At 29.5% G+C, this 14,488-nt stretch overlaps 2 protein-coding genes and 1 pseudogene across 2 annotated transcripts; all 3 read right to left on the bottom strand.

Moving 5' to 3' along the window:
• Positions 1–5,985: 5,985 nt before the first annotated feature.
• LOC102587699 (SKP1-like protein 11) lies at positions 5,986–6,438 on the bottom strand. The gene has a single exon (XM_006347054.1). The coding sequence runs from the start codon at positions 6,436–6,438 to the stop codon at positions 5,986–5,988; it is 453 nt and encodes a 150-aa protein (XP_006347116.1).
• A 2,691-nt stretch (positions 6,439–9,129) lies between these two features.
• On the bottom strand, positions 9,130–9,585 carry LOC102581632 (SKP1-like protein 1B). The gene has a single exon (XM_006347117.1). It carries the CDS (start codon positions 9,583–9,585, stop codon positions 9,130–9,132), a length of 456 nt encoding a protein of 151 aa, XP_006347179.1.
• A 2,660-nt stretch (positions 9,586–12,245) lies between these two features.
• LOC107060594 (SKP1-like protein 11) lies at positions 12,246–13,743 on the bottom strand (annotated as a pseudogene).
• Positions 13,744–14,488: the final 745 nt, after the last annotated feature.

Here is a 14,488-nt window from a genome sequence, read left to right as displayed (position 1 = left end):
AAGTGCTCAAACAAGCTCATAACTGAATTTAAAGAGGACTCCCCTCCATGGCTGTCCCAACATGCACTAATCACCAGAACATCCTCACTAATATTACACCATGTAAAAGTAACAATTTCCAACTCACTAACACATACCAAGTGTCCTAATTAAATCAAGCACAAGAGGGGAAAAATTGCAGTAGCTTACCTTGCTGGACAGAACTATCACTTGCTAAGACTTGGATTCTTCAATGTAAAGGTTATCCTCCTTAACTTGTCTTAAATTATACCTTCCAATAGCTTGAACTCCCTAATATTCAAGAACCCTAATGGTATTTAATAGATGTTGTATGAAGTTAAGAGAGAGAAGAGAGAAAGCTCTAGAAATCAGATTTTTGGCAAAGTAAAAATGGTTGGAAAAAGCTGATATCAATCTCTTTTAAAGGGACCTGCTTTGGCTGACTTTCTCACTCATTTTGGGCCATAATTTTTCAAGTAGGTGACCTACCTACTTGGACTTTTCACTTGGGACTTTTTGGACTTAAGAACATTGGGCCTTTTGCCACCTTTCTTGTACTTCTTTTGCAGCCAAACATGTGTCTTTAATTTAGGCCACACATTTAAGTAGGTGATGCACCTACTTTTCCATTCAAATTATTTCTTATGGGCTTGGAAAGATTGGGCCTTGCCTGTCCATTTTCCCCTTATTCTTCTATTCAACTTGGGCCAGATTAATGCAAGTAGGTGTAGTGTACTTGACATGGTCAAAAGAGTTTTAGTATGTGATGCACCTACTTGGTCCTTTGGGCTGGTCAATAGGTCAAAGTAGGTGATGCACCTACTTGTCATCTACTAGCTTAGTGAAGTCAAGCAAGCACCTTAATATTTTATTCCATTTCTAGACCTTAATACCTTTAACTTAACTTAAAACTTATATACACTATGCCACTTTAAACTTTAGACTTAAATACCAACTTATGATCTCAAGTTTAAATACTTCCATCGACTTCAACTTAATCGGGTCACATTAAAATTTACGGACAGTTCACTTAAAATCTATTCTATTGTCACTAGTTGCATAGGAAACCGAGTCCATAACTATACCACAAGGAAGTTTTTTTAAGCGTAATAAATAGAACTATTACACGTAGAATATGGAGTGTTACACATCAACAGTTGCTCATATATATAATTTAACAATATCATTTTACGTATTATTTTGCAGAATTAGAAAAACGTTAACAATAATATTTTTACAAGATTAGAAAAGAATAATAATTAAAGATTTCAGCCTTCCAAAAAAGTATAACTGTTTGAAATTTAAACATTTTAATTTAATAAAAATAAAAATTTGATTAATTTTTTTATTATAGATATTTGAAATAGTTTCTCTCTATAAAATAATTTTAATATTAGAAGTACATTAATAATTGTCCTTTTCTGTAATTTGACTATAAAACACTTTTTTAAAAAGATTAGTTAAACATAATTTGCTTATGAAAAACTCTTTTCAAATGAATTAGTCAAACACAAATTATTATTATTTTCATAGTTACTTCTCTAAAAAGCCATTTCAAAAAAGCGTTTTTAAAAATAATGTGTTTTTAGGAGCGATGCCAAACATATTCTTAGATAATCAGGATAAAGATGTAATTGAAAGTTACAAGAAAAGTTCAAAACTCACTATTTCTTTAATCATATACTAGAAAACCAGATAGTTGTTAAATTCGATCTGTTTAACTACATTTCTAACAAAAGTAATTGAAAAACTAAAAATTAATTAATCTAGTATTCCCCTAGGCCCCCGGTTCCATATAGTTGTCCACATTATTAAAAATAGTTGTCCATAATTATTTATTAAGATAAATTAATTACATTTCCCCTATTTTACTGACAATTAATTCTTTTTGAAAGGGTAAATAATTTTGTAAAGTTTCAAGCAAGTTTCTTGAAGGGTAAATTAATAAAACTAACTTTGTTATTTATGATTTTTTTTAAAAGACACGTAAAGAGAAAAGTCTAACATTTAATATGAGACGAAGGAAGTAACGTTTGTCATATTATTTTGTTTGTTGTTAATTGTCCCCCAAACATGAACTATATAAGTGGAGAGACTATTCTAAGTCTTATAATTTAGAGGTGAAACTTAAAAGTCATATATTATTATCTTTCAACAAAAAAATTGTATTGCAATTCAAATTTAGATATTTTATATTTTAATTTAAATGATATGTTATTACTAGTCATAGTAAATTGGAATAATTAAATAGAATGACCATTTGGTCAAATGTTCTAATTAAAAAAACCGAATTAACAGTTAATTACCTAAAATCTTTATTTGGTCTGTGAGTAATCAATAAAACGACTATTTGATCATTAACTAATTATGTTAATGTCTACTCAGATCTTCCCAAGGCACTTGGGTAAGTTCACATAATAAAATTTGACATCGCCACAATCTGAACAATTTTGAGTGAATAATGTATCTAAAAGAATAGAAATACCAAGAGGAGACCATGTAATCTAAATTTTAGGATTGTTTAGTGGAGATTTATATTGGATGTCCATTGAAATCTGTCATTAAAATGTTTCGAACCTCAAATTTAAAATTTGATCTGTTGCAAATGTGAGTTGGTCATTTCTAGTGAATATACAATATATTAAAAGAATTAAAACATCGAAAGTTGCTCATATATATAATTTAGGACTATTTAGAGGAGATTTGAGTGAATAATGTATCTAAAAGGATAAAAAAAAAAAATTCAAATAATATAACTAGATTTAATTTCTATCCAACATAATTTATAAATCAATAAAATTCGAACAACATTTCTTCAAAAGGGAACAACATAAGATAGAACTAACAGAAATAAAATAAAAATAAAAATAAAAATAGGATATAGCTAAGTAAATACCAGAAATATTATAAAATCATTCAAAAGCCCAAGCATACTCTCTACGGACCTCCTCCTCTTCCTCTGGTGTATTATCATTCATGATGCCATATACTTCTCATATTTCCTCTAGTGTTTTCCCTGTCATTCTATCAGCAAATTCTTGGATTATTACCTTCTTCAACTGCTTATCATCAAGATATCTAGCAGCCAAGACAACATCCAATAATTCTGAGTGGCTCATCTTCAAGAAATCCTAATCAAAATTCTTTAGTTGATCTTCCATAACACCTTCCTCCGAATGCTTCTTCCAATATTTAACCACAATCGCCATTGTTTTGCCATCAACATTAAACAAGGGGATGACATTAGAAGTACAATCCATGTCTTGTATTATGTTCTTGATGACTTCTGACCTCACAAGTCACATCTATAGCCTCATCGAGTTTGAATTCCTCACCATCGCTAGTCTTGAGAGTTGTGAGTTTTTCTGAAGACATGACAAAGAAAATTAAAAGAGCTATGAATGAATAATTTCAATACATGAGACTAGCTTGGTCTTTTATAGTGTGTTAGGTTTTAATTACTTTCCAAAGTTGTGGTAGAATATGAAAAGCAAAATATTACATAGACCTAAACTTATTATTTTCCCTTTTTTGAAGTTTATAATTTGCTTTGCAAAATCTAGATTTTTATGATAATGATATATTAAAAGTGACAAGGAAAGTTCTTTTAAGTCAAAAATAAATAGTATCTTTTAAGTCAAAAATAAAAAGTCAAACTGAAATGACTTTTAAGTCAAAAAATAAAAAGTAGGGGAGACCTACTTTTGGTTTTGACTTATTTTAAGTCATTCTTGACCTTGCCAAAACACTTTTTCAACTTATTTTAAGTCATTCTTGACCTTGCCAAACACTTTTCAACTTATTTTAAGTCATTCTTGACCTTGCCAAACACTTTTCAACTTATTTTAAGTTATTTTTCATATTTGTCAAACACTTCTAGAAGTCAAAAACTAACTTAAAAGTAGGCTTGACCAACTTTTAATCCAATCCAAACACCTTCTAAACTCATTGTTTCTTTAATTATTTACTAGAAGACCAATCATTTCTGATAGTTGTTAAAATCACTCTGGTTGACTACATTTATGATAAAAGCAATCGAAAAACTAAAACAATAGAATGATCATTTGATCATTTACTGATTATGTCTATGTCTACTGAGATCTTCTTTCGGCAATTGGATAAGTTTAAATAAATAAAATTTGACATCGTCGCAACTATAAATTATTTTGAGTGAATAATATATCTAGAGAATAGAAATATTGAGAGGAGATAATGATATCTATATTTTAGGAGAGTTTTGTTGAGATTTGAATCAGATGTCCATTGAAATCATTCATTAAAACATTTTGAATCTCAAAATTTAAAATTTGATCTACCGCAAATGTAAATTGATCATTTCTAGTGAATATATAATATATTAAAAGAATCGAAACATTGAGATTTGTTCATATCTATAATTTAGGACTATTTAGAGGAGATTTGAGCTAGTCGATATTAAAAAAAAATCAACTCGTGAGGAAGATGCATTGTAATTTATAAATATTACATAAATATGTTTGTGATTATTTATACATATCTAATGTATAGTTATACATCATACATATATACAATCTTAAACTATTTATAAAATATCGATACATTACATATACATATAGTCATTTAATTAATAAGAATTTTTTCAGTGATACATTTACTTGAGAAGGCGTAGTAAACATTGCCCTAAAATTTGAAATATTACTAGTATTTTCCATACAATTGTAACAATTGATTTCTTCTATTGTAATATTTTAAGCTCATCCACTATTACCTTGCAAGATGCACTATATATTGTGCAAAATGAAAGATGATACATATATACGTTCCTCCAATCATTATTTTTTAGTTTCTTCATCCAATAGTTAATATCCGCATTAAAGCTTAATTAATTTGAATTTGCGCCAAGTAGGACCTCACTCGGACTATAGCGCTTTCTACTAAAAAAAATTCTATGCGGAGAATGTTTAAATAGCACCAATTAACATTATTAATAAATTTTTAAAAGTGACATGTAGATCAATATAACATTATATTAAAAAAGAAACTCCATAATGTTTTTCTCTTGTTTTTTAAGTTTTAAGTTTTAAACTTTAATAGTCTTTTAAAGAATTTTTTAATATTTAAATCATTTTTGTTGTTTTATGAGTAACTTAAAAAAAAAGCTATGTGAAGAGATTTTTCAGTATTTAAATTTGTGGCAATTAATTGAGAAAATATATCAAATCTATTGAATATGCTTTGAACGAAAATAACCCAAAATTATTAATAAATTAAATTTAGATATTTCATTTTGAGATATCAAATTCATTTTTCAACTATAAGAATGATTTTTTCTTTTCAAATTTAATATAAATAGCTTTAATTTATTTCCAACATAATTCGTAAATCAATAAAAACAAACAACTATTCTATAAAAAGGAACAACAGAAGATGGTTCGAGTGGTCGGTGAGAATTCTGATTTAAAGCATAGCACGGGATTGAGTTATATACTCTCTTGTTTTAATATGTTTGATTTATTATTTCTATCTTGTTTGATTATCTCAGAATTTATTTCTTAATTATCTTAATTTTTTTTGAGTATCTCAATATTTATTTCTTAATAATCATTTTTTTTATAATCTGTCAAAAACATATTTTTGCAATTTGAATCTTGAATCAATATTCAATTTAATTTTCTTGTAACAGTGAGAGAGCAAGAATTGTTAATTTAATGGTTAGGTAAAATTATAGCTAAGATATATTTTATTGATTTTTCTAGCATAATCAATAATTTGTTTTCTTATAAGTTCAATAGTTAGACTCTATTTTCAATCACTAAGTTGTTTGTATAAATAACTTTAATTTCTTTTCAATATAATTTATAAATCAATCACAATCAAAGAACAATTCTATAAAAATGAGCAGCATATATAATATATAACTAAATAAAATAAAATAAGATATAGGTAACTAGACCGTTTTAATTACAAAATAAAAAATGAACAAAAAATAACAGTAATGTTATTAAATCATTCAAAAGCCCAAGCATTCTCTTTACGGATCGCCTCTTCTTCTTCGGAAGTAATATCATTCTTGATATCAAATTCTTTACGTATTTCTTGTGGTGACCCTTTAATCCTATTGGCAACTTCTTGACACATTATATCCAATATCTCCTTATTGTTAAGAAAATTAGCAGCTAAGATAAGAGCATGCAAAATCGAGTGGTGCACCTTCACAAAAGCCTTGTCAAACTCCAACAACATGTCTTTGGAAACGTCTTCCTCCGAATGTTTCTTCCAGTATTCAATCACTTTGGTCATTGTTTTGCTATGGACATTAGGCAGGGGAATGACGTTTGAAACACAATCATCTTCAACCATATTCTTGATAGTTTGTGACCTCACGGCTATCGACTCGTCGAGTACAAATTCCTTACCATCGCAAGTCTTTAAAGTTAACAACTTTGTTGAAGAAGACATGATCGTAAGAATATATTTGAATAAGAGATGTTAATTTATTTTTATTAAGAATATTATGGAGAGATTTGAATGATTATAATGTTGAGAGGTTGAAGGGCTTAATTTATAGAGTATTAGGTTTTTGTTCTAGTTGAAGTAGGAAGTCAAAACGAAAATAAAAGTTCATGTCAAATTAGGAAAAAACAAAAGAGGTCATGTCAAATTAGGAAATTGTGAAAATTTTACCTAAACCATATGTATGTGACCGAATAAGATTAGGAAAAGGAAGGCCTTTTTTTTTTCTTCCAAATCTCAATTAGGAGAAAAAATATTTTTTTCGTAATATCTAACCATGGTCTTTGAAAAGTTGTAAACACATATTTAAGCTTCCACTAACTTTTTTTTACCCTAAATAAGTGGGAAATTAAGACTCTTAGCTGATTTCCTTAATTTGATTTTCAAGACTAACAATACTAATTCCACAAGTGGGATTGAAGAGAGTAAGATGTATGTACACATTACTATCTTTGAGGGGTAGAGAGACGTTTCTGATAGATCCTCAACATTTTCAAGACTAACAATAGTGATAATAAATAAAGTGAACGTATGGCTTGTGTTCTTTGTTTAGTAATCCTTATATCTCAGTCCAACTCTTCTCCCACAAATGTGTGTGTTAGTAACAACTGTTCTCTGTTTACAGTTTAAGGCTTTATTTTCATTTACAAAATAAATAATTAGTTACAAAGGAGATTTTAATATAATTTTTGGAAATTTTAAAAATTTACAAATCAATAATAATAATAATAAAAAGCCTTATGCATTATAAGGGAGAATTCCATCATCATCATAATCAAATTTATGAAAAATGTACAGTAGTGATTTGTCAATCATGTGCTTCAAATGATCATTGGAGCAATAATTAAATAACATTTGTCAACAAAAAATACTTTCTTTTTCAAGTTTACTCAAAATCTGAATAGTATAACAAACTGCAACACCAAATGCTGAAGTTGAGAGACACTTTTGAATCTTTGTTGAAGAGATACTAGTAGATTCATTATTAGGTTTAATTGGATTTGGATCATGTGTGGTTGTATGCATGGGTTGGAGATTTATTTTTATCATATAGGAAGACGTCATATAATAAATAATAGTAATAATAATTACTTTAAAAATTCGATAACTGTAAGGAAAAAATGGATCAATAAGGCTGATTGAGGGGTATTTTTAGCCAAATAGATGAATGCGGGGTATATTCAAATCATTTCAAATAGTCTAAAAATATTTTTGGCCATTTTCCGTCTAATTTATTAATTTGATATAAATATGTTGAGTGCTAGTAAATTTATAAAACAGAGATTATTTTATTTAGGCTATGTTGATACCAAGCTTAGATCAACAATTTTGACATTTCAGCATAAATTTTGAGACAAATGCCAACAATTATATATTATTTATAAAATATCGATACATTACATATACATACGACCATTTAAATTAATAAAAAATTGGCCGTTGATACATTTACTTGAGAAGCTCTAGTAAATATTGTACTAAAATTTGGAATATTACCCAAATTACTTCATAGCAACAGTAATAATTGATTTCTTCTGTTGTAATATATTTAGCCCACCTGTTATTACCCTACAGGATGTACTGTTGTGTCAATCAAGTCATTCATCTTTTTTAAGCTCCAACACCAAAACCTTGAATCATAGTTTATTAATTGTCATACATTAGTATCAATTTTGGAATGTTGACAGTCGGTATAGTTCTAAAATGACATTTAAATCATATAACATTGAATTAAAAAGGAATTTCATGATTTTTCTATCTTGTTTTAATTAATTATATGAAATTGAGTTGGACGTCAAAAATTACGAAATTTCAGTTGTCTAGGTCGTCTAAAATATATTAGGTATTTAACATAGTCAATCAACTAATTATATTTGGATGGACGAAGAAATATAGAAAATTAAATTATGTTCGGACTAATTTTCTTAAAAGGAGTTCAATGGTGTATGCATGTTGCTTCAATGATGTTGAAAATGAAGTTAAATTATGGCCGCGCTAATTGTCTTAGTAAATCAAGTAAGAATTTTAAGAAGTTTCATATAATTAATTTAGAGTCCAACTTACGTTATTATTACTATTTTTGTTGTTTTATTTAAATGCTTATAATATATGAAGATACTTTATAATATTTCTAAAGATAAACTGAAAGTGTAATTTTAACTAGATAATCTCAATATTAGTTTTGCAATTTTAATAGTCTTTCAAAGGAGGATTCCCGAGTATCAAAAATTATTTTTGTTGTTTTATGTGTAACTTCAAAGAAAAGTCTATGTTAAGAGGCTTTCTAGAATTTAAATTATGGGAATAAATTAAGAAATCATATCATGTCTATTGGATATGCTTTGAAAGTAAAGAACTCAAATTTATTGAAAGAATAAATTTAGATACTTCTTTTTGAGATATCAAATTCATCTTTTCACCATTTGAATGAATGTTCTTTTTCGAATACTACAACTAGCTTTAATTTCTTTTCAACATAATTTATAAATCATTCAAAACCGAACAATATTTCTTCAAAAAGGAACAACAAAGGATAGAACTAACAGAATTAAAATAACAACAAAGGATAGAACTAACAGAATTAAAATAAAAATAAAAATAGGATATAGCTAAGGAAATAACAGAAATATTATAAGATCATTTAAAAGCCCAAGCATTCTCTCTACGGATCTGCTCCTCTTCCTCTGGAGTATAATCATTCACGATACCAAATACTTCACGTATTTCCTCTATTGTTTTCCCTGTGATCCTATCAAAAGATTCTTGGATTATTACCTCCTCCAACTGCTTATCATCAAGATATCTAGCAGCCAAGTGAACATCAAATAATTCTGAGTGACTCATCTTCAAGAAATCCTGATCAAAATTCTTTAACTGAACTTCTGTAACACCTTCCTCCGAATGTTTCTTCCAATAATTAATCACTTTTGTCATTGTTTTGCCATCAACATTAGGCAAGGGGATGACAATAGAAGTACAATCAATGTCTTGTACGAAGCTCTTGATGACTACTGACTTTACAGCTACAGACTTGTTGAGTTTGAATTCCTCATCATCGCTAGTCTTAAGAGTTATGAGCTTTTCTGAAGACATGACAAAGAAAATGGAGAAATCTATGAATGAATGATTTCAATACATGAGGCAAGCATGGTCTTTTATAGTGTATTAGATTTTAATTACTTTCCAAAATTGTGGTAGGAATATGGAAAGCAAAATATTAAATAGACCAAAACTTATTATTTTTCCTTTTTTGAAGTTCAATTAATTTGCTTTACAATATCTACATATCCAGTCTTAGATTATTAGCATAATGATATAATTAAAAGTTACAAGGAAAGTTCGAAACTCATCATTTTAATCATCAATTAGAAGACCAGTCATTTCTGATAGTTATTAAAATCATTATGTTTGACTACATTTCCAACAAAAGTAATTGAAAAACTAAAACAATAGAATAACCATTTGATCATTTACTAATTATGTCTATGTTTACTCAGATCAAATCCAATATCTCCTTATCGTTAAGAAAACTATCTACATTTACACATAAAAATTGCAAGTTGTAGTTTTAATATGTATGTAATTTTTTAAATTGTTCAAAATACAAATAATTAGAAAACCACACACACACACACACACACACACACACACATATATATTCAATTAAGATCACAAATTTCATATACAAATAAACAACTCATATTTCAAATTTGTATTGATTTGTATTAGATTTATTTAGTAACAAACAACTTTCTCTAAATAATTTGTAAACTAATTTATTTAAATAAATTTACTAGTACAAATATAAATCTAAAATCAAGAAAATAAATAAAATAATTAAAATGATTTGAGGGATATTTTTGTCTTTACATAGACTTATCACATGGTATTATATCATGTGTATTACTAATACCTCCAAATGGAAGGTATTAGTAATACATCCTATAATACCGGAGGTATAACTAATCCATGAATTAACTATACATAGGCCCAAATTCCTACCAAACATAATACTAAATAGTGGTGACAAATGGGCGGGTTGGGTCAAATTTGGGCGGGTTGGGTCAAATTTGGGCGGGTTGGGTCAAATTTGGGCGGGTTGGGTCAAATTTGGGCGGGTTGGGTCAAATTTGGGCGGGTTGGGTCAAATTTGGGCGGGTTGGGTCAAATTTGGGCGGGTTGGGTCAAATTTGGGCGGGTTGGGTCAAATTTGGGCGGGTTGGGTCAAATTTGGGCGGGTTGGGTCAAATTTGGGCGGGTTGGGTCAAATTTGGGCGGGTTGGGTCAAATTTGGGCGGGTTGGGTCAAATTTGGGCGGGTTGGGTCAAATTTGGGCGGGTTGGGTCAAATTTGGGCGGGTTGGGTCAAATTTGGGCGGGTTGGGTCAAATTTGGGCGGGTTGGGTCAAATTTGGGCGGGTTGGGTCAAATTTGGGCGGGTTGGGTCAAATTTGGGCGGGTTGGGTCAAATTTGGGCGTGTTGAAAATGGGTCAACATAAAATGGGTAATAATTCAACCTGACCATATTTGATATGGGCAAAAATTGATTGGGTAATAAATGAGTTGGGTAAAATACTAGTTTACCCATATTTACCCATATTTTCATGAATAAATAAATTTACTAGTACAAATATAAATCTAAAATCAAGAAAATAAATAAAATAATTAAAATGATTTGAGGGATATTTTTGTCTTTACATAGACTTATCACATGGTATTATATCATGTATATTACTAATACCTCCAAATGGAAGGTATTAGTAATACATCCTATAATACCGGAGGTATAACTAATCCATTGATTAACTATACATAGGCCCAAATTCCTACCAAACATAATACTAAATAGTGGTGACAAATGGGCGGGTTGGGTCAAATGGGTGGGTTGGGTCAAATTTGGGCGTGTTGAAAATGGGTCAACATAAAAATGGGTAATAATTCAACCTGACCATATTTGATATGGGTAAAATTGATTGGGTAATAAATGAGTTGGGTAAAATACTAGTTTACCCATATTTACCCATATTTTCATGAATAAATAGTACTTTACATAAGAATTCAATATGGAGAAAATATCTTAGTCTTTTTTTAGATGAAAAATGTTGAAAATGCTTCATTAAGTTTTATTGTATCATAAAAATAAAAAAATCCTATAACTTTTCAATATAAAATAAAATGTAATAACAAGATGAAAATATTTTTAATTTCAAAGTAAATGAATATTTGCATTTTAGGACTAAAACATGCTTAATGCACTTTAAGGCTTAAGCAATGACAAACACTAATGGAGTACATGATTTGCTTATTTTACACTATTATTTATTATTCAATATAAAATTAAACAAATAAAAAAATATAATTATAATTAACAAAAGAAATGTACATTTAAAATACATATATTTGGAGGGTCAAAGACTTCACCTTTTTAATTATAGAGAAGAATAATTAGTTTTATAGAATAACATAAAAAGGAAGAGAAGTTACACTATTTTTAGTGATGTCATTAATTTTGAGTGAATAAAAGTTAGAAACTTAACCCATTTAGCTAATCCATATTTTACCCATGTAAAAAATCACTCACCCAACCCATCAAAATATGGGCGGGTTACCAAAATATAGGCTCGTTTTGCCGGCACTAATACTAAATAATACCTTACATAATACATGATCCATTTCTTCTAATGCCGCCTACCAAACGAACCCTAAGTTGTTTGTATAAATAACTTTAATTTCTTTCCAACATAAATTATAAATCAATCAAAATCAAAAGCAATTCTATAAAAAGGAACAATAGAATATAAAACCAAATAAAATAGGATATAACTAACTAGACTGTTTTAATTTTAATATAAAAAAGAACAAATATTGAAAATAACTATAAAATCATTCAAAAGCCAAAACATTCTCTTTACGAATCTCCTCTTCTTACTCTGGAAAAATCATTCTTGATATCAAATTCTTTACGTATTTCTTATGGTATTTTCCCTTTAATCCTAAACTCTATGTATGTGACCGAGTAAGATTAGGCAAAGGAAGCCTTTTTTTTCTCCTTCCAAATCTCAATTAGGAGGAAAAAAAATTCCCTAATATCTAACCATGGTGTTTGAAAAGTTGTACACACATATTTAAGCTTTCACTAAGTTTTTTTTTACCCTAAATTAGTGGGAAATTAAGACTCTAGCTTATTTCCTTAATGCGATTTTCAAGACTAACAATACTAATTCCACAATTGGGATTGAAGAGGGTTAGATGTATGTAGATTTTATCCCTATCTTTGAGAGGTAGAGAGACATTTCTGATAGATCCTCAGACATTTTCAAGACTAACAATAGTGATAATTAATAAAGTGAACGTATGGCTTGTGTTCTCTGTTTAGTAATCCTTATATCTTAGTCCAACTCTTCTCCCACAAATGTGTTAACTAGTAACATAAATATTTTATATTTTAAAAAAATTAAAGTTATTTCTTGTTGAGATATCAAATTCATTTTTCAACCATTTGAATGAATGTTTTCTTTTTCAAATTTAATGTAAACAACTTTAGTTTCTTTCCAACATAAATTATAAATTTATAAATCAATAAAAACAAACAACAATTCTATAAAAAAGAACAACATAAGATAGAACTAAATAAAATAAGATATAGCTAACTAAACAGTTCAAATTCAAAAAAAAAAGAACAAAATTTGAAAATAACACTAGCGTTATATAAGCATTTAAAGCCCAAGCATTCTCTTTACGATTCTCCTCTTCTTCCTCTGGAATAAAATCATTCTTGATACCAAATTCTTTATGTATTTCCTCTAGGGTTTTACCTTTGATTCTATCAGCAACTTCTTGACACATTACATCCAGCATCTCCTTATCGTTAAGAAAATCAGCAGCTAAGAGAAGATAAAACAAAACCGACTGATCCACCTTCACAAAATTCTTGTCAAAATCCATCAATGCTTCTTTCGATACACCTTCCTCCGAGTGTTTCTTCCAATATTCAACCACTTTGCACATAGTTTTGCCATCAACATTAGTTAGGGGATGGCGTTAGAAGCACAATCCACGTCTTGTACTATGTTTTTGATGACTTGTGACCTCATAACTATAGACTCATCGAGTTTGAATTCCTTGCCATCGCTAGTCTTGAGAGTTATGAGCTTTTTCTGAGGACATGATGAAGAAAATGGAGAGAGATATAAATGAATGATTTCAATACATGAGGTTAGCTTGGACTTTTGTAATGACCTTCATGGTCATTTCTGTGTCTTGCCTTCTGTGTGTCGTTTAGAGCGTTCCTATAGCGACCCCAAGTCATTTATGACTTGCTGGGACTGACAGTTCGGTCACCTGGTCGTTCGTTTGGTCTTGGTGCGAGTTTTTGTGTTTTGGAGCTTATGAACCTTGAATAATCATTTTCGATCAAAAGTTCAAGGACATGACATCAGAATCCAATTCTGACGATTCCATCAGCTCCGGAAGGGTCATTTTAGGCTAGTAGCATGGTCGACATGACTCCCGAGGTTTTCAGTGTCAGTCGGTGCAATTAGGCGTTTTAACTTAGTTTAAGCCTAAGTTTGACTTTGGTCAACATTCTGAGTAAACGCGCTCGGATGAGAATTCCGTCAGCGTGGTTAGCTCCGAAATGTCGATTTTGGTCTAGATTGACCCTTCTTTTATGTTTGGAGGTTTTCGATATCTTTCCGAGCCCTTTTGTGGGTTTTGACTTAAAATGGCTTTTGGAAGTGGGACCCACTTTTTATCGAAATGACCTCTGATGGAAATTTCGACTGCGCCGTTGAGTCTGGAATATCGAATTTGGTATGGTTGCATATCTCGTTTGCGTGCACGGGGTTCCGAACGAGATCAGAGCACTCCGTCGGAGTTTTAAGTTTTGGAATTATTGCAGATTTTCTGCAATAAATGCAGAAAAACAGCAACATATTTTCCAAAATTTCAAACCCTCATAACTCTTTCATCTCTCAACCGATTTGGGCGATTCAAA

The sequence above is a fragment of the Solanum tuberosum genome, unplaced genomic scaffold (assembly GCF_000226075.1).
Source record: "Solanum tuberosum cultivar DM 1-3 516 R44 unplaced genomic scaffold, SolTub_3.0 scf00083, whole genome shotgun sequence".
Taxonomy (NCBI): Eukaryota; Viridiplantae; Streptophyta; class Magnoliopsida; order Solanales; family Solanaceae; genus Solanum; species Solanum tuberosum.
The sequence above is the reverse complement of the archived record's forward strand: the minus strand, read 5'-3'. Positions and strand labels throughout refer to the sequence as shown.

Bases quoted from the DNA above. Each gene is read 5' to 3' on its own strand.
- LOC102587699 (XM_006347054.1), bottom strand. From the start codon at position 6,438: ATGTCTTCTTCAACAAAGTTGTTAACTTTAAAGACTTGCGATGGTAAG.
- LOC102581632 (XM_006347117.1), bottom strand. From the start codon at position 9,585: ATGTCTTCAGAAAAGCTCATAACTCTTAAGACTAGCGATGATGAGGAA.